This window comes from Polypterus senegalus, chromosome 4 (genome assembly GCF_016835505.1).
Source record: "Polypterus senegalus isolate Bchr_013 chromosome 4, ASM1683550v1, whole genome shotgun sequence".
NCBI classification, from domain to species: domain Eukaryota; kingdom Metazoa; phylum Chordata; class Cladistia; order Polypteriformes; family Polypteridae; genus Polypterus; species Polypterus senegalus.
In genome coordinates, this window is record NC_053157.1 from 48,098,364 (window position 1) to 48,122,987 (window position 24,624).

The 24,624-nt window shown below is 42.6% G+C and overlaps 1 protein-coding gene across 1 annotated transcript in view; it reads right to left on the bottom strand.

Moving 5' to 3' along the window:
• frmd3 (FERM domain containing 3) overlaps window positions 1–24,624 on the bottom strand; it is a 325,166-nt gene that overhangs the window by 90,093 nt on the left and 210,449 nt on the right. Inside the window, exon 4 of the mRNA XM_039750579.1 lies at window positions 20,099–20,177. Coding sequence (XP_039606513.1) covers window positions 20,099–20,177 — 79 coding nt within the window. The remainder of the gene's footprint in view (window positions 1–20,098; window positions 20,178–24,624) is intronic.

The following is a 24,624-nucleotide window of genomic DNA, read 5'->3' on the forward strand; positions in this document are numbered from 1 at the left end:
ATGAGTGTAGAGCGGAGGGTGCTTTGTGCACGGTATAATAATAAAAAGAAGAGTTATTATACTTTCACCTGGTGTTCAGAGTGGTACCTGAGGGTGTTAGAGGTGGACCACGCCTCTATCTGCTACAATATGTATATATATGTGGATGTATGTGTATATATGTATATATATGTATATATATATATATATATATATACCTGTATACAGTATGTATGTATATATATATGTGTATATGTATATATGTATGGATATGAATATATATATGTTTATATGTGTGTGTGTGTATGTATGTATATATATATATATATATATATATATATATATATATATATATATATATATATATATATATATATATATATATATATATATACAGTACATATTGTGGTCCGGCCGGGACGCCCAGGAGGACCGGAGGAGGGCTTGTGCCTCCTCCAGACCGAGAGGGGGCATCCGTCCTGGTTATGCTGGGAGCCTCGGGTACAGGACTTGGAAGCCCAGCCCTGTAGGGACCCGTGGCCACCGCCAGGCCGCCCCCCAGTGCCTGATTATCCCAGGAGCCCGGCACTTCTACCACACCAGGAAGTGCCGGGGGGAAGATGACAGGGGACACCCATACGGCTTCCGTGTGCGCAGCCGGCACTTCCACCACACGGGGGTGTGTCCACGGGAGATTGCCGGGAAGCAGCTGGAGTCCATCCGGGTTCCTATAAAAGGGGCCGCCTCCCTCCAGTCATTGACAAGAGTCGGGTGGAAGAGTGGCAACGTCTGGAGAAGGGAGGAGGCGGTAAGAAGAAAAGAGAGAGAAAGAAAGAGAAAGAGAGAAAAAGAGAAGAAGAAAAGAGAAGGCATTGGAGTGGCCAGGACTGAGGGGTATTGGGGTTGGTGAGCTGAAATTGTAAAAAGAGAAATGGAGAATAAACATGTGTTTGTGGGTGACATTAACGTGTCTGCCTGCCTGTGTCCGGGCAAGGTTCACAATGGCACCCAACGTGGGGCCCTCTATCTGTGCCAAGATGGGGACCGCAAAACAAAAAATTTGTGAACGGCCCAGAGCAGCAGGCAACCCCGCACAGGTTTCGAGGGTGCGAAGTGCTCACGGCCCCAGAAAGACGTGAAATTCCCCAGATCGCCACTGGAATGCGGTCGGATGCCTACCTGGTGCGGCAAAACTTCAACGGGCGTTGCAGGGGTACAGCGGTCTCCTGTGTGGGTGCTGCCCATGAAGACGTCCGGGACGGCGTGGCGTATGTAAAGTCCATGCCGGGGCGGGTGCTTTGGTCAGAAGGGATCCGGGACGTAAGGTCCTTGCTTGCCGATGGTTGGCCCGGGAGGGCACATCGAGACTGGTGTTTAGCAGGCAGGGGCTGCCCGGGTCCATACGGAGGGCAATCGCAAGCGGATCCGCGGCGCTTTGTGGTCGCAACGACGGCGAAAGGATCCGCCATGGAGAAGACGCTGCAACGCGAAGAGCCAGAATGGTGTTGCACCAGGAGGAGAGGAGCCAAGATGGCCGCGGACCAGAAGTTCTTCCCTGAGACAGGCACGGGATTGGACGGGGTGTCTTGTGTGTCCGCCAATGATTGTATAGAGGCGGGACCAAGGAACATCCATGTCGTGCCAAGGAGAGACCCGATTGGGCTGGAGAAGCCTCACAGAAAGCAGGCGGCGAAGACTGACAAGCAGGTAGGTCAATCGTTGACTGGCTTTCTGTGCTTGTCAATGTTGCAGGTGCTAGGTGCCATCCAGGCTGAACTGCTAAGTCTGAAGGAGACGGCGGGCGCGTCAGTGACGTCAGAACAGCGCGACGCTGGAATCTTTGGACGGACTGGTACCGCGGAGACGGTGAGTAGAATCGACTCCGTACAGCATAAAGGAAAGCCCACCGAACTCGGCCGTGATCCGAATGAACGATATCAAGTAGGTGGCTGTCCAATACTGCATGCGACGGTGAGTTCTGTATGCAAGGGGAGGGGAGTGACAGCGAGAGGGTTAGCAGGACACGGGCTGACGAGTGCCCTGGGTCCTAGCGCCCTACGCCGCAAGCCTGCAACAGTCCCCGTCGCTCTATAGGGACGCAAACCGGATAGGGTCTGTACCTTTCCCATAGGCAGACTCAAGCCGTTATAGCCTCCCAGAATAAAAGGGGGAATCGAGGGGTGAGTGCCGATTTCCCCGATAAGAAAGGTCGTCTTCTGCGGAGGCAGAGAGAATCCCCTGGGCGGCTGGGCGAGCCACCTGCGAGAGCGGTCCCGCGGACGGCGAGAGGACAGGCATGGAACCTGCGGCGGAGGACTCAAGCAGGCAAGTCGGGGGCTGTCGGAGGGGGGCAGGAGCACTGCCGGTACAGAGACCGACAGGACGCTCGGGGTGAGTGTCGTGGCAGTGCTTCTGGCCCTCCTTTTCCTTTTTTCACAGGTCCGAAGTCCCGACGAGCGCTGGAGCCGACGTCGTTTGGGACCTGCCCTCATGGAACGGGCCGCTCCACGGGAGGGCTCCCTGCCGGGAGGCCAAAGGTGACCCAGCTGGTGGGGACGGCGGGGCGAGAGCGGCGCAGACCAGAGGGGCGCATTTGCGTCGGAGGGGGTGCCGAACCGAGATGTCCCAGGGTGCCTTGTTGGACCCTGGGGACATAGTAGGACCCTCTCTGGGGACATGCTGCCCTTTCGGGGAGTGTCGCTCGGACCCACGTGTCTTCGCTAGCGGTGGGGCACTGTGGTCCCCGGCCGGGACGCCCAGGAGAACCAGAGGAGGGCTTGTGCCTCCTCCAGACCGAGAGGAGGTGTCCGCCCTGGATATGATGGGAGCCTCGGGTACAGGGCTTGGAAGCCCAGCCCTGTAGGGACCCGTGGCCACCGCCAGGCAGCGCCCCAGTGCCTGATTATCCCAGGAGCCCGGCACTTCCGCCACACCAGGAAGTGCTGGGGGGAAGACGACATCATCACTCACAGCAGTGACAAAACAATTACATTGACAATCATGTTACGTTATTTTCAAAATGTTTCCTTTTCTTTTTCATTACTTCTTTAACACACTACTTCTCCGCTGCGAAGCGCGGGTATTTTGCTAGTATTTTAATATATCATTGAAAAATTAACAGAAATATTATTTAGTTTGGTATGTTTTAGGTGTGGTAGTGTATAATGCAAAAAACACTTAATGCAATTAGCACCTACTACAATAATCATGTCTGTCTGTCTGTCTGTCTATTCATCTCTCTGTCCATATTAAACAACTTGGCTCTCAGCACAATGATTTTATTGAAATTTAGTACTTATTCTTCAAGAAAGTTTGACCAAAAAATTACATTTTCATTAAGATATGTTGAATTGAGCACACTATATATGTTTTTGGAATTTTAAAGTCTCCTACTGAAAAGGATTGGCAAATTTATGAACTTACAGATTTACACACTATTTTAAAACGGACAACATTCTCTGCTACTTTGATTACAGAAGACTGTACTGTTTCAAATTTCCTTCACAGAGGTCCTTGTATGTAAACTTCACTCTTTAGGAATAGAGTGAACAAATATATGCTCAGCATTTGTTACACTAAAAACAATGTCATGGCTTAGCTGCACATTATAATGATTCACTATTTCTCTTATACTATAATTTATCAGCAAAGCAAAGGCACTGAGAGCTATGTTTTTAACTATGTGTCAATTTAAAGTACCTTAAAAAAGCATTTATTTAATGTAGACTAGGAGGCTTTGCCCCCTGCTCGCTTTGCTCGTCATCCCCCAAGCCTGCCTACGCACCAGCCACTTCACATCTCTATTGCTCACGTATGTGGATTTCACTTTCACCAAACAACAAATATTTTAATTCTTGCAGATAAACCTTTTCATTGGGAAGAAACAATACTTTTCCCTGATGGCAACACGAATTAGACGACATACAGGTCTCCGACTTAAAGTTTAAATCCGAACAATATATTCGATCTCTTTTCGCTGTTCCATTATTTCACCGAGTAATAACTTCTGTTTGTTTGCGCTAATGCGATCTTTACTATCATTTTTTTGAGACTTTCAAATTTTAGAACTTTCATTATCTCTAACCTGCTCTGCATATGTATCGCACCAATCTTTATGAACCTCTTTATGACATTCTACTTTGTCATCTACTCTATCTTTTATTTCCAGCCCCAGGCATGGTTAAATCTCTTGGCACAAAGTTTCATCTCCCTAGACGTGAAAGTGTCTCTCTGAAAAAGTCACGTCTCGTCCCAGGATTTTATTATATAATAGAGAGACTACTAAGGCATAGTTATATTCTATTATTACTATTTTTTTTAATATGACCCATTATTATAAAAATATTTAACAAATAAAAATGTGATTTGATGAAGTAACAAAAATGTAATTGCTCCAACTTTCAAATCAGTTAACTAAGTCTCTGAAAACACCTGAATGTTACACCATCCATACATTTTCTAACTTGTTTAAAACATATTTGTCAATAATGACAAACCAGAAAAAGTAACTGAAAAACAAAATACTAAACAGCACAAACATACAGTATGTGCTAACATTACATTATATTGTGAGTTTAGTATTCCATAATATTGTATTAAACTAATAATATTTGTTGCCCCATAATCTTCATGAATATTTCTGGAACAGCAGGAGAGTAGAATAAGTCTACTGGAAACATAACCATTGACAAAATAATAAGCTAAATGTGTTTTATTAAACTACAGAGGCAGCTACTTCTTTATATTTAACGCATGAGGAGGTTGCCAGCTCAATGTGAGCTTTTGTTCCTTCCCTGGAAGCACTGAACCTTAACTTGTTTTGATACTGTGACAGCTTAAATTGTGAGTCATCTATAAGTCTAAAGGACAGCAGATAATAGTGGAGCTGCTGACTTGGGATGCCCCATATACCTGCAGTTACAGAGTGAAGAAAGAAAACACCACAAGGGGTGAATTGCCAGCAAATGGGATAAGTGTGAATTGTGGATCATATATAACTAATTAGGCTTTTATTTGTATTTACCTTGCATTGTGCTTACTCTCTGTATTCAGCCCTCTTTCTTATTATTTCTCCAATACATATTGTATTTTGGCCTCCATTGAATTGTTTTACCTTTGAAGTGGTTTGGTAGACATTGTCCACACCATATACACAAGAGGAAAATGTACAAACTCCACAAAGATATCGCTTGGGGAAGAATTTGAAGTCAGAGCTCTGGATATGATAGTTTTTTTTACCTTACTTGAAATTGAGCACTTGACTTTATTCATATGGTTTACTTAGATATTGTTCATTTATTTTATACACTTCCCTATTCAGTACTTTGCTTTGTTCACATATTACCTTTAAACAAATGTCCTGAATTAAATTTAAAGGGAAGCAGGTTGCAAATTGTAACAGAAGCGTGAGCAAAAGCATCCTAATCGTACTTGAAACAGGATTATTTTATATGAATTATTTTTAAAAATAATAAATACTTCTGGGAAGAGATCTTTATTTAAAAACTTACAATGTGCACATTGCTGCACTAAAACTACATATTGAAAGTACTAGGCAAAGCAAGAACATTTCTGCAAGCTATCAGTGTCTCTGAAAGATGATGCAGACAAAGAAAAACCAAAAACCTAAGGTTGAAATCTTCACTACTAAGATGCAGGCTAAAACATAATTTAATAGACAGCATTAGTAATCCATCTAAGAATAACTAAAAGAGTAGTTTGCTAATGCTCATATCAGAACTCTAGGAGAAATAAAAATAAACAAACAAATACATTAATAAATGGTGTAATTAGTGTAACATAATTTTCTTTCTGTTAAAAAAGATCAGTGTCTTAAGCAAACAAATTTAAGAATTGATTAATTTTATGGTTACCATTCACACAAGTAACATAACAGTAAATAACAACACATAACAGCTGAAGTATAACAATCTATTATACTTAACTTTATAAACCAGTTTTTGTAACTCCTTTCAAGTTATAAGTCACCTTTTTTTCAATCTGGTTGTAATTCTGCACAGACTCAAAGTACAACGCAAAGTTTCAGACAGCTCAGTTTGGCAAAGCTTGATATGGGTCTTAAATAAGTTGAACAATTTTATGATTGCACTTTGGGGTGATTGAGTAAAATAATAAATTGAACTGAACTTTTAATTTTAGTGATGCAGAAATGTACACACACCCAAAGGATGGCACAAGAGAATTGTCATGTGTAGGCAGGATCAGTACACAGAGAAATGTTACGTGAAAACACCAAAACTAAATCAAACACCTGGGGCCTATTGTATAAACAGTGCATACGAACAAAAATGTTGCATACTCCTGTTTCCACGCTCAAATCGCGATGTATAAAACTTAAACTTGGCATAAAGCCACGCACATTTTCACGCCTGCTAAATGCTTGGTGTATGCAAGTACTCCACTCGGTTTGGTAAACTGGCAGCACCCAGTGTCAAAGCAGTGCTTTTATTCAAGTGTTGTTTCCCTTTCTTTTTTAGATCCACATCCCTGACGCGGCTTTATCAAATACACTGAAATTAACCGCATATTGTTTATTAGTTTAAGGCATCTGATTGTAATTATGGCGCAGTGGTAGCATTGCTGCCTCGCAGTTAGGAGAACCGGGTTCACTTCCCGCGTTCTCCCTGCGTGGAGTTTGCATGTTCTCCCTGTCTGCGTGGGTTTCCTCCGGGCTCTCCAGTTTCCTCCCACAGTCCAAAGACATGCAGGTTAGGTGGATTGGCGATTCTAAATTGGCGCTACTGTGTGCTTGGTGTTTGTGTGTGTCCTGCGGTGGGTTGGCACCCTGCCCGGGATTGGTTCCTGCCTTGTGCCCTGTGTTGGCTGGGATTGACTCCAGCAGACCCCTGTGACCCTGTGTTTGGATTCAGTGGGTTGGAAAATGGATGGATGGATTGATGATTGTAATTAACCTGTAGCAATTTAATGGTCCACGGAATGGCCAAACTATTCCAAATACCATACCTGCTTTAGCGTTGTTCCTCTCAATGCACAACTCAGAGTATTTATCCCACTGTATCCGAGTGTGGAATCACAGTTCTACAGCAGCTGATCGGAAAGAGAATTATCGGTATACAGCATCAAGCACACGCTGCCTCAGCCATGCGCTATTTGAACTGCTCCCATATAGAAAACGCTTCAGAGCCTTTCCTGTACAGACTTCGCGGTTCAGAAACAGTTTCATCCCAACAATTATAAACGCACTCAATCAGTCCATCAAGTGCTCCTTGTAGAACTGTTTGTACTTATAAGTACAATTACCTCACTGTAAACTTGCACTACAGTTATAATATTGCACAACCTCAGCCACTTTATAAGGCGCGAATTTACATATGATAACAATATCATTTTAAAGATGAAATGCAGCAAAATATGTTTATTACATTATACAGATAAAATGTTAACATCATTTAAATAATCTATATTGTTAATAATTAAACATGTGAGGACACAGTGTCATAGCGCTAGCTAGTTCAGGGATTGTTCCTGCCTCGTGCTGTATTCTTGCTGGTGCTGGCGCGACACTGGAAAGATAGATGGATATAATAATTAAATGTTCCTTAAAAGTTTTGAAGAATCAGCGCTCTAAGCTTACAGATGGCTTAACATCTATTACAGAGCATTGTGTGGCAATTGGTTACTTGGAGAAAAAAAAGGAAGGTCAGGAACTGGAGGTTAGTACATTTGAAAGAGACAGTACTGTTGCAATAAATTATTTCATCGAAGGTCGCGCATGGCGCAGCAAGCATCTTGCGGGAGGCAGGAATAATCTCTGAACAGGGTGCCAGCACGTCACTATCACTGCGCCACCGTGTTCCCATGTTTAACACATGCTTTAACTCCTATCATTATGAAAATTATATCACGTATACATCTCCGTTTTTAAATTATTCAAAGAGCTGTAATATCACGAATGTGATGGATTCTGTGTCCTGTCGGAAAAAGAGAAAGCCCGTTTAAGAAGCACATAGTGATTCAAACACATAGAGCACATAGAAGAAGACATACAAAACAAAGCATTTAATGTGCTACTTTAGTTACGATAGTATTTGAGAAACTAGTAAATTAAACAATTTAAAGATGGAGTTTATTATGTTCTACTTTAATGACAAAATAAACTATGCTATTAAAGTGGAAATTTTGAGATTAAAGTTGACATTTCAAGTTTTTTTCTCACAGTGTCCCTATTTTTTTTCTTTTCTCTGTACCCTAATAAGCTCTCATATGACACTCAGACGATGGGCTATAACTCACCTTTCCACGGCGACTTTGATATCTGACAACTTTTTATTTTTATGTCACTCGATCAACTTCCTTTTATTGTTTATACCACTATTTAAACCAACAAATAGTATGTTTTTCTTTGCCTCCACTTGGTATTCGCTGAAATTCTTCTATTTTCCCCCATGCTATTGCCATTGCCCTTACAAAGAACGCTGCGCTTAAGGGCTATTTACACTGACTTTCAAATTCAAAGAGGCGTATTTCTGTGAGGAGTTGGGGTGGGGCAGCAGGAAAGTGCACGTGAGTTACTTTTCACACTAACCAGGATTTATGTAGCGGAAGAACATGGAAGTTGGCGTTCGAACAGATTTATGTATCTGGATTTTTTTGTGCGTACACACATTTCCGCTTTTGTCCGTACTCCATGTTTTAGTGTGATTTCTATGCACAGTGTTATTCATGAGGAACCTGGTGTCCATAAAAAAAAGATTCTCAAAATGTGAGTATGCAACTTTCGACTTAAAAGCTGAGATTTACAAAAGAAAGCTTGAAGCGAGAACTTGTGACATTTTTTGGCAACTCTGACCCATGCGTATGCAACATTTGGGAGAAACTGAGAAATGATGACACCCTGTATTAATTTGGGAAATGTGGTGAAACCAGCAAAATGCCGACTCACATACAAAATAATTAATTAACATAATAAACCTCAATAATGATGATAAATATCCACAAGCTTTGCAATAGAAATAAAATCATGCTGTACTTCTTTATATGCCCTGCTTTGTGCCCCAGTAAATACTAATTATCATCAATATACTAATAATCCAGTTGTCCATCAATCAGCTTCATAGGGTTTCCGCAGTAGCTGCACTTATGAATATGCTAAGCACAGTCCTTCACCCGCGAATATTTACCTTATATGGGCAGGCACTCAATTATGTGGTAGGCGTGATGATGCGGGATGCAACTCCGCCTCACACGGCGACCGAGCTACAGGCTATAGCTGTAAATAAGGACGAAAGTAGGCTCCAGCTATGACCGTTACAAGTAGAATTTCGAAATGAAACCTGCTTAACTTTTGTAAATAAGCTGTAAGGAATGAGCCTGGCAAATTTCAGCCTTCCACCTACACAGGAAGTTGGAGAATTAGTGATGAGTCAGTGAGTGAGTGAGTGAGTGAGTGAGTGAGTGAGTCAGTCAGTCAGTCAGTCAGTCAGTCTGTGAGGGCTTTGCCTTTTATTAGTATAGATAACAACATTCATGTCATTCCATATGCCAGGCGACAAAAGCTGACATCTTATGCCTTGACCCAACCCCCAGAATGCAGACTAGAGGCACTATAATACATAAACGCTCTTACACGCTCAGTTGTGGAGCGCAACACAGGATTCATCAAATGTGGTAGTTTCTTGATATGTCAGGTGGGAAGCTGCTCTGCTCTGATTGGATATGTAAGAGTTGAATAGTGTATGGTTGTTTCAGGATGGCAACCAGATGAGTTCAAGGTGCGTTCACGTAAACATTTAAAGGATGATTATGATGTATAAAGGCTAAATTGAGTAGAAATGTGCACGTGCCAGGTTTTATAAATCTGATTTTTTTATTTTGGAGTATGCATGCTTTCATGCTTGAAACCATGCACATTCCTGCAAAGTATAACCCTAAAAACTGTATTCTTTATTATACAGTAAGTCTTTCATTGATTATATAAGTCTGGACACCTGTATATTGAGATAAGTGATTTTACAAATAATGGCCACCATAATGTCATTGATCATGTAACATGTACATCATATGAATAGAAACCATGCAGCATCACAGTAATTAACACACAAAATGGAGAAATACACATGAAAAAATGAACTTAAAAAAAATGCAACACAATAACATCACCAAAGTTTGCACGAAACACACATGGTCATAACTGATTCCTAACAGATCACTGGTGTTTTTCTGCACATTGTTGGTTACTACTGCTACCTCAGAGGTTCAGGGACGTGCATTCAAATCCTAGTCTGATTACTGTTTGTCTGGCATTTGCACATTCTCCTTGTGTCAATGTAGATGATTTAAATTTATTCGGACATTCCAAGACATGAGTGCTAAGTTAGTGGGTGCTATAAACCGGTGTTACGCCAGTAGGTGAGACTGTGTGCATGGGAATACCCTGTCTAGAGTTTCTCACTGCTCCATACCCTGTACTGGCGGGACATGAGCTGCACAACTAAAACAGTACAAATTATTTGGAAAAAACAAATGATACATACTACTATAAATCAAGATTGGTTACGATTCTATAAATAATATACCCATTTATACAACAGTTATTTTAATATTTGGACAATTGCCATCATATTAACACCCTACACCCTCATGTATAAATTTCAGAATCTCCTTATTTCTGTAGGGATCCTTGAGCTTGGTAGAAATGTACACAGGAGCACATTTAGAAAGCATTTTCTAGCATCAGTGACACTTCAATCATATTTACTGTCACTCCCACACACATTTTTTGCTAGATAAAATTCTCTGTGAAAAATGACAGCCAGTAAAGCTAGCACACTGGAGCTCCACTGTCATGGAGAATTGTCAGATTTGATCACCTGCCAAATGTTATTTGCTGTTACACTAACCGACACATTGCTTTTTGTAAGGCAGCCATGGGATGGATAGTGACTTATCTAAACATCAAAATATACAAGAGGTATGATGTATAAGTGCAGATTCTGTAATCATGAGTTCAGGAACACCATATACTGTATAATAAACTGCATGCATCTCTACTGTAATAATAGTTTGCTTTGATAATACAGATAAAAAATATAAAGGCTTTGAGAAAAGGTTACTGCACATTGTCTCATTTAGTAGCATTTTAATATGGAGTTTTGAATTTCAGATTTTCAACAACTGTGAATAAGAATTTTTTGAAAAGCAAAAAACATGTAACCTTACAATATAAGAATAATTCAAGGTAGGTGGTAACTATACAGGCAATGTGCAAGCTGCTGTTACAAGCAGAGGAGATCAAGTACTAATGGTTCAAAGCTTGATAACTGAATCACTGCAGCAATAGCAGTTTTTGGGATGTTACATCAAACTGGTGGTAATGTGTAAGGGAAGTGTTCAGATCAGTCACATCATGACCTACAAGCTCGGGGTAGTGACCAAAAGAGTGAGATCACAACTATGATTGAGTGAAGTACGGTTCCTGCACAGGGGTGCAGGGTTCACTCTCTGTGATAGGATGTCACAGTCACTAATACTCCACAGACAACACTGCTGAGTTGCTTTTCATTACCTAAATACAACTTAAAAAAAAATGATTTCATTTTAAAGTTATTTCATTAAAAAACAGAATTTACATTTACTATGTAGAAATGCCACCTTGTAGACCCAATGTCCTGGGTTTGAATCCTGTGTCCAGAATTTGAACGTTCTTCCTTTGTCTGTGTCAGTTTTCCTCCAGGTACACTGGTTTTCACTGCCCATCCCCAAAGACATATAGTATACTGTATGTTAGGTTAACTGGCAATTCCCATTCATTCTGTGTATGTGCAATACCCTGCCTTGTGCCTCTGCCAAGATAAGCTCTGAATAGAATTATACAGATCTGAGAATGTTATGTTGAGTTACATACTGCATACAAGAATAACATGCACTTTCCACTACTCCCACTAAGCACTCTTACACCTTTACCTTCTCATTTCAAGTTTTCTTTACAACACGTTTACTCTCCAGCTGCACAACACTTTCACCACCTCATCTATTTTTCTCATCATGCCTTCAATATTTCCCCATGGGCTCACCACCTATGGGAGGGGCCAAGGAGGTTGGGTGCAATGTGAGTTGGGCGGTGGCCGAAGGCGGGACCTTGGCGGTCTGATCCTCGGCTACAGAAACTGGCTCTTGGGACGTGGAATGTCACCTCTCTGAAGGGGAAGGAGCCTGAGCTAGTGCGCGAGGTCGAGAGGTTCCGGCTAGATATAGTCGGACTCACCTCGACGCACAGCTTGGACTCTGGAACCAATCTCCTTGAGAGGGGCTGGACTCTCTACCACTCTGGAGTTGCCCCCGGTGAGAGGCGCCGAGCAGGTGTGGGCATACTTATTGCCCCCACTGGAGCCTGTGCATTGGGGTTTACCCCGTGGACGAGAGGTGGCCTCCCTCCGCCTTCGGGTGGGGAAGGGTCCTGACTGTTGTTTGTGCGTATGCGCCGAACAGCAGTTTGGAGTATCCACCCTTTTGGAGTCTCTGAGGGTTGCTAGAGGGCATACCTTCTGGGATTCCCTCGCTTTGCTGGGAGACTTCAATGCTCACGTGGGCAATGACAGTGAGACCTGGAAGGGCGTGATTGGGAGGAATGGCCCCCCCAATCTGAACCCGAGCGGTGTTTTGTTATTGGACTTCTGTGCTCGTCACGGATTGTCCATAACGAACACCATGTTCAAGCATAAGGGTGTTCATATGTGCACTTGGCACCAGGACACCCTAGGCCTCAGGTCGATGATCGACTTTGTGGTCGTTGTCGCCGGACTTGCGGCCATATGTCTTGGACACTCGGGTGAAGAGAGGGGCGGAGCTGTCAACTGATCACCACCTGGTGGTGAGTTGGCTTCGATGGTGGGGGAAGATGCCGGTCAGACCTGGTAGGCCCAAACGTGTTGTGAGGGTCTGCTGGGAACGGCTGGCAGAGTCCCCTGTCAGAAGTAGCTTCAACTCCCACCTCCGCAGAACTTCAACCACGCCCCGAGGGAGGTGGGGACATTGAGTCCAATGGGCCATGTTCCGTGCCTCTATTGTTGAGGCGGCTGACCGGAGCTGTGGCCGCAAGGTGGTCGGTGCCTGTCGTGGCGGCAATCCCCAACCCGTTGGTGGACACCGGCGTGAGGGATGCCGTCAAGCTGAAGAAGGAGTCCTATAGGACTTTTTGTCCTGTGGGTCTCTGGAGGCAGCTGATAGGTACCGCAGGCCAAGCGAACGCGGCTTCGGTTGTTGCTGAGGCAAAACTCGGGCATGGGAGGAGTTTGGAGAGGCCATGGAGAACGACTTTGGACGGCTTCGAGGAGATTCTGGTCCACCGTCCGCGTCTCAGGAGGGGAAGCAGTGCAGTGTCAACACCGTATATGGTGGGGATGGTGCGCTGCTGACCTCACTTCGACGCTGTGGGTCGGTGGGAGGAGTACTTCAAAGGCCTCCTCAATCCCACTAACATGCCTTCCAATGAGGAAGCAGAGCCTGGGGACTCTGAGGTGGGCTCTCCCATCTCTGGGACTGAAGTCACCGAGGTGGTCAAAAAACTCCTTGGTGGCAGGGCCCCGGGTGGATGAGATACCGAGTTCCTTAAGGCTCTGGATGTTGTAGGACTGTCTTGGTTGACACGCCTCTGCAACATCGCATGGACATCGGGACAGTGCCTCTGGATTGGCAGACCGGGGTGGTGGTCCCCTCTTTAAAAGGGGACCGGAGGGTGTGTTCCAACTATAGAGGGATCACACTCCTCAGCCTCCCTGGAAAAGTCTATTCGGGGTTCTGGAGAGGAGGGTCCGCCGGATAGTCGAACCTCGGATTCAGGAGGAACAGTGTGGTTTTCGTCCCTGGTCGCGAACAGTGGACCAGCTCTTCACCCTTAGCAGAGTCCTGGAGGGTGCATGGGAGTTTGCCCGACCGGTCTACATGTGTTTTGTGGACTTGGAAAAGGCATTCGACCGTGTCCCTCGGGGAATCCTGTGGGGGGTGCTCCGGGAGTATGGGGTACCGGACCCCCTGATAAGAGCTGTTCGGTCTCTGTACAACCGTGTCAGAGCTTGGTCCGCATTGCCGCAGTAAGTCGAGCCCGCTTCCAGTGAGAGTTGGACTCCGCCAGGGCTGCCCTTTGTCACCATTCTGTTCATAACTTTTATGGACAGAATTTCTAGGCGCAACCAGGGTGTTGAAGGGGTCCGTTTGGTGGACTCAGGATTGGGTCACTGCTTTTGCAGATGATGTTGTCCTGTTTGCTTCATCAGGCCGTGATCTTCAGCTCTCTGGATCGGTTCGCAGCTGAGTGTGAAGCGGCTGGGATGAGAATCAGCACCTCCAAATCCGAGAGCATGGTCCTCAGCCGGAAAAGGGTGGAGTGCCCTCTCAGGGTTGGGGGAGAGATCCTGCCCCAAGTGGAGGAGTTCAAGTATCTCGGGTCTTGTTCACGAGTGAGGGAAGAATGGAGCGTGAGATCGACAGGCGGATCGGTGCGGCATCCGCAGTGATGCAGGCTCTGCATCGGTCTGTCGTGGTGAAAAAGGAGCTGAGCCGTAAGGCAAAGCTCTCAATTTACCAGTCGATCTACCTTCCTACCCTCACCTATGGTCATGAGCTATGGGTAGTGACCGAAAGAACGAGATTGCGAATACAAGCGGCTGAAATGAGTTTCCTCCGCAGGGTGTCTGGGCTTTCCCTTAAAGATAGGGTGAGAAGCTCAGTCATCCGGGAGGGGCTCAGAGTAGAGCCGCTGCTCCTCCGCATCGAGAGGAGTCAGATGAGGTGGCTCGGGCATCTGATCAGGATGCCTCCTGGACGCCTCCCTGGTGAGGTGTTCCGGCACGTCCAACCGGGAGGAGGCCCCGGGGAAGACCCAGGACACGCTGGAGGGACTATGTCTCCCGGCTGGCCTGGGAACGCCTTGGGATTCTCCCGGAAGAGCTGGAAGAAGTGGCCGGGGAGAGGGAAGTCTGGGCCTCTCTGCTTAAGCTGCTGCCCCTGCGACCCGACCTCGGATAAGCGGAAGAGAATGGATGGATGGATGGGCCTTCAATATTCCAAGTCCAACTTCTTATACTCCCTCCTACACACCACTTAATCACTTGGTCCTCTTCATCTTTACCACCACACCAGTCTCCCCACAAGGCATCAGGTTTTGGACCATCTTAAATCAGCTTAAACCACCTCCTGATGTAAATAAGACAATTGAGGAGAACAGCAAATGTTATATGGAGAGGCAAAAATTGAAGGCAGAAAGCATTCTATAAGGAAGATACACAAAATACTAGAAAAGCAATTGCAAACCACAGGAATCACAGATTTCAGGAAGTGTGCAGCACAATGAGTAAAGAAAGAGGAATGTGTTCTTGGTCATAAAGCAAGTGACAAAACACTTTAGTACCTCAGACATAAGAAAAAGAAGCTGCAGGATTCATTTGGGTGTGTATGGTAAGGTACTTTGAGAGATGGTGAGGTGTGGTGAAAAATGGCTAATGCCTGCTATGAGGACAAGAAAGTCTGAATTGTGGTTGAGAAGAAGATGGGGACATTGCAAATTTTAATCTGATGATGGGGCTACACCAGGGATCCATTCTGATCCATCTGAGCAGGGATCTAATCTTTTTGTTATAAAGATGTAAGTGATGAGCAATGAATCGTGTAATCGTCATGGAATCTCTTGAATGAACATAATCTCATTAATAGCAAAAAGTGAAGCAGAACTGAAGAGGAAGTTTCTGAAGGGGAACGATAGTTTTAAAGCAAAAGACCTTAAGAAAAATCCAGGAAAGACCAAGGTGACAACTGGAGGCAAAGGGACAAGCGGTGTGGAAGAAGAAGATGAAAGGCTGGCTGATGTATGCAGGAGAAATGTTAAGGAAAACTCAATTCAGTTTACAGGTTGTGAGAAGTGAGTGAATGAGTTGTGTAAAGTTATGAAGGGTAGAGTGCTTGCAGTGAGTGCAATGTTTGTACAAAGTGCATTAGGGGGTGCAGAATATTGATGTATAAATGTAGACATTGACAATTCAATTGCTTTAGAGATAATATGGAAGTTCTCCTACTTAGGTGACTTGCTGAGTGCAGATGGAGCTGTAGGAAGAGCAGTGATAAACAGGGTGCGAGTTGCCATTGAAGAATTTTTGGGAGCTGACCTCGATTCTACTTCTAAAGAAGTCTCTCTGGCTTTGAATGGAAAATGCTATGAAAGCTATGTGAGAAGTAATATGCTCTACTGGAGTAACATCTGTCCAAAGAAGACAGGGCATTTAATAAAGTTAAGAATACAGGTAGAGTATCCCTAATCCGAAATTCCAAAATCCAAAATGCTCTAAAATCATTTAATTTTTGAGAGCCAACATGACACCACAAGAGGAAAATCCCACACCGGGGTCTCTTCTATAAAACTTTACTTGGATTCAAGCACGAAAATATTTTAAAACGTTGTTATGAATAACATATGTGCAGATTCAAATCAGATGTATTCTTTCAGAGCGGGATTCCTCCACAAAGCAACTACACATGTTTGATGATCAGGGAGTGAGGAAGGGGAGCTCCCACAAAGCATCGAGTCCCATGAGGAAACAATGCACAAATAATGTTGTGAGGGTTACCCTGTGAATCATCAAGAACATTAAGTAATGAAACACAGTCAACTATCTTTACACCAAGAGAAGAAGACATGGCTGGAGTTGGTGATAGATGACATAAGAAAAATGGATCTCACCTCAAATGTTGCCCCACACTGAAGAGAGAGTGAAAATGATTTGGGGAGCAATCACTCAACCAGGGTAAATCCTGAAAAGGACTGTTAAACCAATGACGATGATGCATGTAACACTCACCAATATTGTTAGAAACATCTTCAAAAAGTGAGGATGATGATAAGTGTTGCATCCATACAATGATAAATGAGCTACTAGACCAGCATGGGCAACACATGTGATCATGTTAGGGTGACTGATCTCTTTTATATAACATGGTGGCACAATGAGGCAGTGCAAATGCTCTTTCCTGCTTGCACCCAGTGCTTCCAGGAATGACTCTGCCCTACTGCAGCTCTAAACTGGGCTAGATAGGTTTGAGAATGTTATGACATTTTGCCATCTGCTGGAATATGTTTGCAACAGGTCGAAAGTGATATGATAAGGGAGATCCTGAACTTCTTTGCTCACTGGGAATCTCAGTGTGATGTTAGAAGACTGCTTCCCAGCAATCTGTGACAGTAATGAAAGAATTAGTGGTGACGCGACTGTCCTTTCAAAAATGCTGCTTAGGAAAACAAAAAACAAACAAATCAACTAACTGATTTAGATGACTTGCTAGAAAAATGATGAGGAGTGCAGATTTTTGAAAAACAAGTAGTTGCTTTGTATATTTTAGCTGTGATTGTCTGTTGTAAGCTGCTTGAAAATGTAAAGCAATGTAGCCGGCTACTTCAGACTGCTTACAGTACATATGTAGAATGTTTCTTACTAGAAAACAAGAACACGTTGGCTGCTTAGGCATGATGTGGGGTAACCATTGAATAATTAAGAATCACAACATAGACAGACAGACTTTCATTTAATGAATGTGCTCACTAAGCCTGAGATACAGTATACTGCAGTTGAATACTATGGTGGCTATGGAAGTCTCGTCCTACTTTTATAAGTACATATTAATAATCAGTGGATGAATGTACATGTCTCCTAAACCGATATCATAGAGATCCTTGCATTTTCAATGTACTCTACATACTGTATCAGAATTGTTGGGAATTACCTGCAAACAAAGCATAACATGTCTAAGGATATTAGTTCAAGAGTCATCCAAGAGAGGATTCAGTTGGTGCTCAGTGATATTCACAAGCATATGTTTGCTTTACAAATCATCCCCCACCCACAACATTTTTGGTTTTCCAGGTCACCTGCATGTACACTCACCGGCCACTTTATTAGGTACACCTTACTAGTACAGGGTTGGGCCCTTTTGCCTTCAGAACTTCCATAATTCACAACATTTTTTGTTTTCCAGGTCACCTCCATGTACACTCACCGGCCACTTTATTAGGTCCCGGTTGGACCCCCTTTTGCCTTCAGAACTTCCATAATTCCTCATGGCGTAGATACAACAAGGTTCTGGAAACATTCCTCACGGATTCTGGTCCATATTGACATGATAGCATCACGCAGTTGTGTGAAATGTGAATGTGAATCTCCTGTCCTGTCACATCCCAAAGGTGCTCTGTTGGATTGAGTTCTGGTGACTGCAGAGGCCATTTGAGTACTGTGAAGTCATTGACATGTTCAGGAAACAAGTCTGAGATGATCTGAGCTTTGTGATATAGTGTATTATCCTGTTGAAAGTAGCCATCACAAGATGGGTACACTGTAATCATAAAGTGATGGACATGGTCAGCAACAATACTCAGGTAGGCATTTAAATAATACTCAGTTGGTTTTAAGAGGCCCAAAGTGTACCAAGAAAATATCCCCCACATCATTACACCACCATCACCAGTCTGAACTGTTGATAGAATTGCAGGTGAATTCCATGCTTTCATGTTGTTGATGCCAAATTCTGACTCTTACCATCTGTGTGTTGTAGCAGAAATTAAGATGCATCAGCCCAGGCAATGTTTTTCAGATCTTCTGTTGTCCGATTTTGGTGACCCCGTGCAAATTGTAGCCTTAATTGCCTGTTCTTAGCTGACAGGAGTGGCACCCAGTGTGGTCTCCTGCTATTGTAGCCCATCTGTTTCAAGGTTTGACATGTTGTGTGTTCAGAGATGGTCTTCTGCATACCTCAGTTGTAATGAGTGATTATTTGAGTTACTGTTGCCTTTCTATCAGCTCAAACCACTCTGGCCATTCTCCTCTGACCTCTGGCATCAACAAGGCATTTTCGCCCAGACAACTGCCACTCACTGGATATTCTCCCTTTTTCAAATCATTCTCTGTACATCGTAGAGATTTTTGTGAGTGAAAATCCCAGCAGATCAGCATTTTCTGAAATGTTCAGACCAGCCCGCCTGCCACCAACAAACGTCACATTCAAAGTCATTTAAATCAACTTTCTTCCCTATTCTGATGTTTGGTTTGAAGTTCAGAGGATTGTCTTGACAATGTCTGCATGCCTAAATGCATTGAGCTGCTGCCATGTGATTGGCTGATAAGATATTTTTGTTAATAAGCAGTTGAAAGTGGCCAGTGAGTATATAAAACATATTTTCACATTTTTTTCTCATTAAAAATGTAACTTTTCTTGAAAGACATAAGATAAAATTAAAATCTTAGGCTTCAACATTTGACATAGTTTATGTAGCCTGCCACTATCTCTGTTTTGAAACATGACAGAGTCAACTAAGCTTTCTGTACATGCTTGTTAATATTTTGCAACCTTGCTTATATTAAATATTACTTGTGATATTCTGAATATTTTAAGTCAGTCACTTGATACACAGAAGTGCAAATAACTGCCTCTCAAAATAATGCACTACTACATTAAATGTGTTACAATGATAAATTATGAAGGGCTCAGTCAATTTTGCACTTAGACAATCACACCAACTGGTCTGTATCTCTGATTCAAGCTCCTGTCGTTGCACTGATAAACCTACACAGCAAAAGGGTGCACGAAAATAAACTGTCTTCAAAAATTATTATTAGAAAATCCTGAGTAGAAAAGGAACTAATGCTTTTTCAAAGAGATCACAGATAATGACAATTCTTTCAAATATTTTTGACTGTTCTCTGTCAAACAGCAATTTTTCAACTAACCATATCTAAACAATGTAATAACTGATACATCAATAACTGATATTGATAGCCATATGAAAAAAATGTTTCCACATATAGATTACATTTTCTTTGTGGGAAAGAATTAGGGCACAGTTGTCTTATATGGATTCTATCTCAGCCATATTGTAAATGGCCTCATGTGCATATCTCAGTATAATGTAAAAAATAAATCAATGTGTAGTTTATACTACAATTAGCAGAAACTTAAATGTTTAACAGAATTATTTATGAGAACGGCCCTTTTTCTACCAACAAGTTTATATTAAATTCAACCATCTGAAAGAATGCCATGACTGTTGATAAATTACAAATATTATGTACCTGTAAATGTATACAGTTCCAAAAACAATGAATACCTGGTAAGTTCTTCTTTAATCTTCATGGGCTCATGCGGGTAGAATTTCACTCTAAAGCACATAGTATATGGTGGATTCGCTGAAAATATGAAAAACAAATGAAGCAAGTCATTAATTACCATGGTAGGGTTACTAAACAAAAAAGAAAGAAGGAAGCCTTTAATGTCAGCTACAACTGTAAATGGTGCAAGTACATCAAACAACAACAAACAAATAATACAAAAAGCACGCATTCTACGACCAATAAAAACAATTCATAAGTAAATAAAGGACAGAAAATTATTATTCAGTAAAGTAATCGTCATACGTACTGGAGGAAAAAAACTGTAATAGTTCTATAAGCTCTTAAAATTAAAAATTCTGATGGCCCAAGGATAAAAACTATCTGCAAATCTTTTTGTTTTACTTGTAATGCTCTTGTACTGCCTGCTAGAGGGCAGTAGTGTGAACAATGAGTGGCCAAGATGGGAAGAGTCTTTAATGATTTCTCTGGCTCTGCAGACGCATTGGGCACTGGAGGGCAGAGAGCAGCCAATGATTTCCTCTGCCACGCATATAACCCTCTGCAGAGCTTTCCTGTCTGCTGCTGTACATACAGCCAACATGCCACATTGGAATACAATATGCTAAAGCACCCTTGATGGTTGAGCGGTAGAAGGTCAATAGCAGCTTCTCCTTCATTTCCACTTTCCAGAGAAGTCTCAGGAAATGCAGCCACTGCTGGGACTTTTTGACCACCGCCAGAGTGTTTGCTATCCAGAACAGGTCCTCATAAATGTAAGTTCTTAGGAACTTAAAGGAGGTGAACCTCTCCACCTGGTTCCCATTGATGTATAGAGGGGCTGGCTCTGCTCTGTGCCCCCTGATTTCAATGACCATCTCTTTAGTTTTGCAGGTGTTGAGTGAGAGATTGTTCCTGGAACACCATACTGACAGCTTCTGCACCATGTCCCTGTATGCTGACTTATCATCACTAGTTATGAGACCTACCAGAGTAGAGTCATCAGCAAATTTGATGATAGCGTTGCTGGAGTACTTAGATGTACAGTCATAAGTGTATAGGGCATAGAGAAGCCCTGAGAGGAGCTGGTGCTAAGTGTGAGGGTGGAGGAGTTGCAGGGGCTAGGGATGATTGTATTAAACGTTGCGCTATAATCAACAAATAGCTTCCTTACATAGGTCCCTGAGTGTTCCAGGTGGCTCATCATTGTATGGAGGGCTGTACTGATGGCTTCTTCCATGCTTCTATCTGATCTATTAGCAAACTGGTGACAATCAAAGGCAGGAGGGATGCTGGCTTTAATGAGCTGAGCTATAAAAGTCTTTCAAAACATTTCATGTCTGTTGACATTAATGCAATCGGTCTGTAGTCATTAAGGTTATTGGTGACTGACTTTTTCGGGATATGGATGATAGTACCTGACTTAAGACGGGGGACAGTGACAAACTAAATAACTTAGTAATGACTCCTGCCAACTAGTCAGCACAAGCTTTAAATATCATACCAAGTATGCCATCTTGTCCAGCAGCTTCCCTTGGGTTCATCATCTTGAGCACCTGTGTCACCTGAACGTTGCAGCTGGGAGTCGGCAGGGAGAGAATGTCACTGTGAGACCAATTTGCCTCAAAGCAGGCAAAGAAAAGATTTTGTTCCTCTGCCAATGAGGCATCAGCACAGATCGGCATGTGTGTACTTATTTTGTAGTTGGTGATTTTTTGTATTCCCTGCCATACCTGCCATGGGTTATTGTCTGACAGGTGGGCCTCTACATTGCTCTTATAGGCCATCTCTCCTCAGATTTGCTTGCTCTTGCTGCACTGTACTGGACCCTGTACACTGACCTGAAGGCAATGTCTTGGGTTCTCAACAGAGACTGAACCTCACTGGTCATCCATGGTTAGGGTAGACCTGTATGTGTTCATCCACTGTAACTACATCAGTGCAGAACTTAGTATAGCTTAGTACAGTTTCTGTGTGCTTCTGTAAGTCTTACTGTTCAGAAATGGACCAATCTGTGTTTTCAAAACAGTCCTGCAGCTATGAAAGGGCTCCCTCAGGCCAGGTTTTGATAGTTTTTTATGGTTGGCTTGATTTTCCTCTGGAGGGGAGTGTATGCTGGGAACAGGAGCAGTGAGAGATGGTCAGAGAAGCCCTGACATAGGAGAGGTAGTGCTCTGTATCCAGTATGTTCTTCCCCCTGGTGAAGCACTGTATATAAGGCGCACATTTGGGAAGTACAGTCTTTAGGCATGCTTGATTAAAATCACCAGCCACAATGTGTACATTGTCAGGAGAAGCCTGGTGATACATTTTGATCGGGTAGACAGGCAAGAGCTGAGAAAAAAAAAAAAATTAAAGAAAAAAAGAAATTAAGGAAGAAATTATTATTATTAGTAACTCATTGATTTTTGTACTAGTTAACACAAAGCATCTTTTAAAAAACACCTGAAAAACCATTGCTTTGTATCAATAAATACTGTACATATAATCATAAACAGAGGAAAGGAGGCATACTATAATTCACAGAGGCACTCTAGCAGTACTGTATATAATGATATGAGAGCCAACTTTTTAACAAATGAATAAATAAAATAATGTTGGGGACTGTGCAAAAAAGTAAAAGTATCTCCATTATTTAACTAACTTATTTATAAAATGTTTATAATAGCACTTGACTTCTTCTTAAGCATTTTATTCATTTTTTCTTTATTTCTTTTTTAAAGTGTCAAAGTTTTATGTTATAAAAAATATTTATACAAGACAAATTTACAATATGTTGTTTGCAAAAAGCACTCAAGCCATGTGTTCTGGAATCACTAAGATAAAACAGGTGCAAACTAATTGCCTAACAAGGACACAATTACATTATTGTTAGCCTCCACCAATGAATCTTTAAAATAATTGCCACATTTTCTGGATAAAATATCCAAACTTAATGGATCGTTATTCTGATTGTTAATCTGAAGGACAGTTGTGAAGACTAGAGACAAACAATAATAATAATAATACATTTTATTTAATAGGTGCCTTTCTTAACACTCAAGGTCAGTTTACAATGAAATTAAACAACATTAATAAGCTAAAAACAAAGAGAAGGATAACATCAAAAAGTAATAAGGTGCAGAGGTAGTAGAAAACATACAAAGATAACAGGCAGTGTTAATTCATAGTTGGTATGCCAGTTTGAAAAGATAAGTTTTGAAGGCAGTTTTAAAATGTGTTATTGAATTGAGTTGACGGATATGAGAGGGAAGAGAATTCCAGAGTTGAGGAGCATTATGAGAGATGCTCGAGCTTCCATAGAACAGAGTTTGATGTGTGGTACAGAACGGTGAGCTGCAGATGAGGATCTGAGGGTAGATTTTATTATCAGGAGACGGACACCACATCAGACCACCTAGATGCTGCTCAGAAGAGACTCAACACCTCAAAACTCTGACTGTAAACAACTTATTTAACAGCAAGGGTTGGTTTATGACCCCTGTCTGAATTATTTTTCCTTATTTGGAAAAAAGACTGGTCTTGTATCTATACTAATAAAAGGCAAAGTCCTCACTGACTGACTGACTGACTGACTCACTCACTCACTCCTCACTAATTCTCCAACTTCCTGTGTAGGTAGAAGGCTGAAGTTTGGCAGGTTCATTCCTTACAGCTTACTTACAAAAGTTAGGCAGTTTTCATTTCGAAATTCTATGTGTAACGGTCATAACTGGAACCTACTTATGTACATATATACCGACCATAGCCTGCAGCTCGGTCGCCGTGTGGGGTGGAGTTGCGTCCCTTATCGTCACGCCTCCCACGTAATTGAGTGCCTGCCCATATAAGGCCGTTCATCAGCGGCAATCCAATAGAAACACTCTGCCGCTAAATATTAGCGGGTGAAGGACTGTGCTTATGGAAACAAAGATGAGATGGTCAGGGTGGTGTTTGGCACAAACTCAGCAAAACTACGAGAGAAACTTTTAAGTGCCAGGATCTTAGCTAACATTAAATAAAGCCGTGGACATCGCACGAGATAGCGGAACCTTCGATGCATGTACTCCGAGCGGCTCACGTGAACTGACTGTGAACGCAGTACGCAGACAAAAAGCAAGAGCTCCAAAGAGCGCTGAACAAAAAAGCATTACACAATTGAGAAGGCAGCAAAAGAATATGAAGCAAGTGGCGCATACAAGCATATTCATAAATGCAGCTACGGCAGAAATAAAGCACACGGTGGAAAAAGTCAATGTCCAGCTAAAGGAAGACAGTGTAAAAAAAAACCCATGCATGCAGTGTGTGATGTCTCAAATAAAGAGGAAGATGAGCTGTTTATTGATGCAGTAAGAAAGGAATCGATGAATGAAACCTGGTATCTTTACAACGGTTGACAAACACGGAATGTAACTTGAACATTGTGTATTGTGATTCCAAGCACAGCTTTTAATTACAGCTAAGTCTAATCACAGGATTCTAAAAATTTGTAACCCAGTGTGGCAGGTGTCTGGTGACATTTCACAAAAGTAGGGCTTTGACCTGG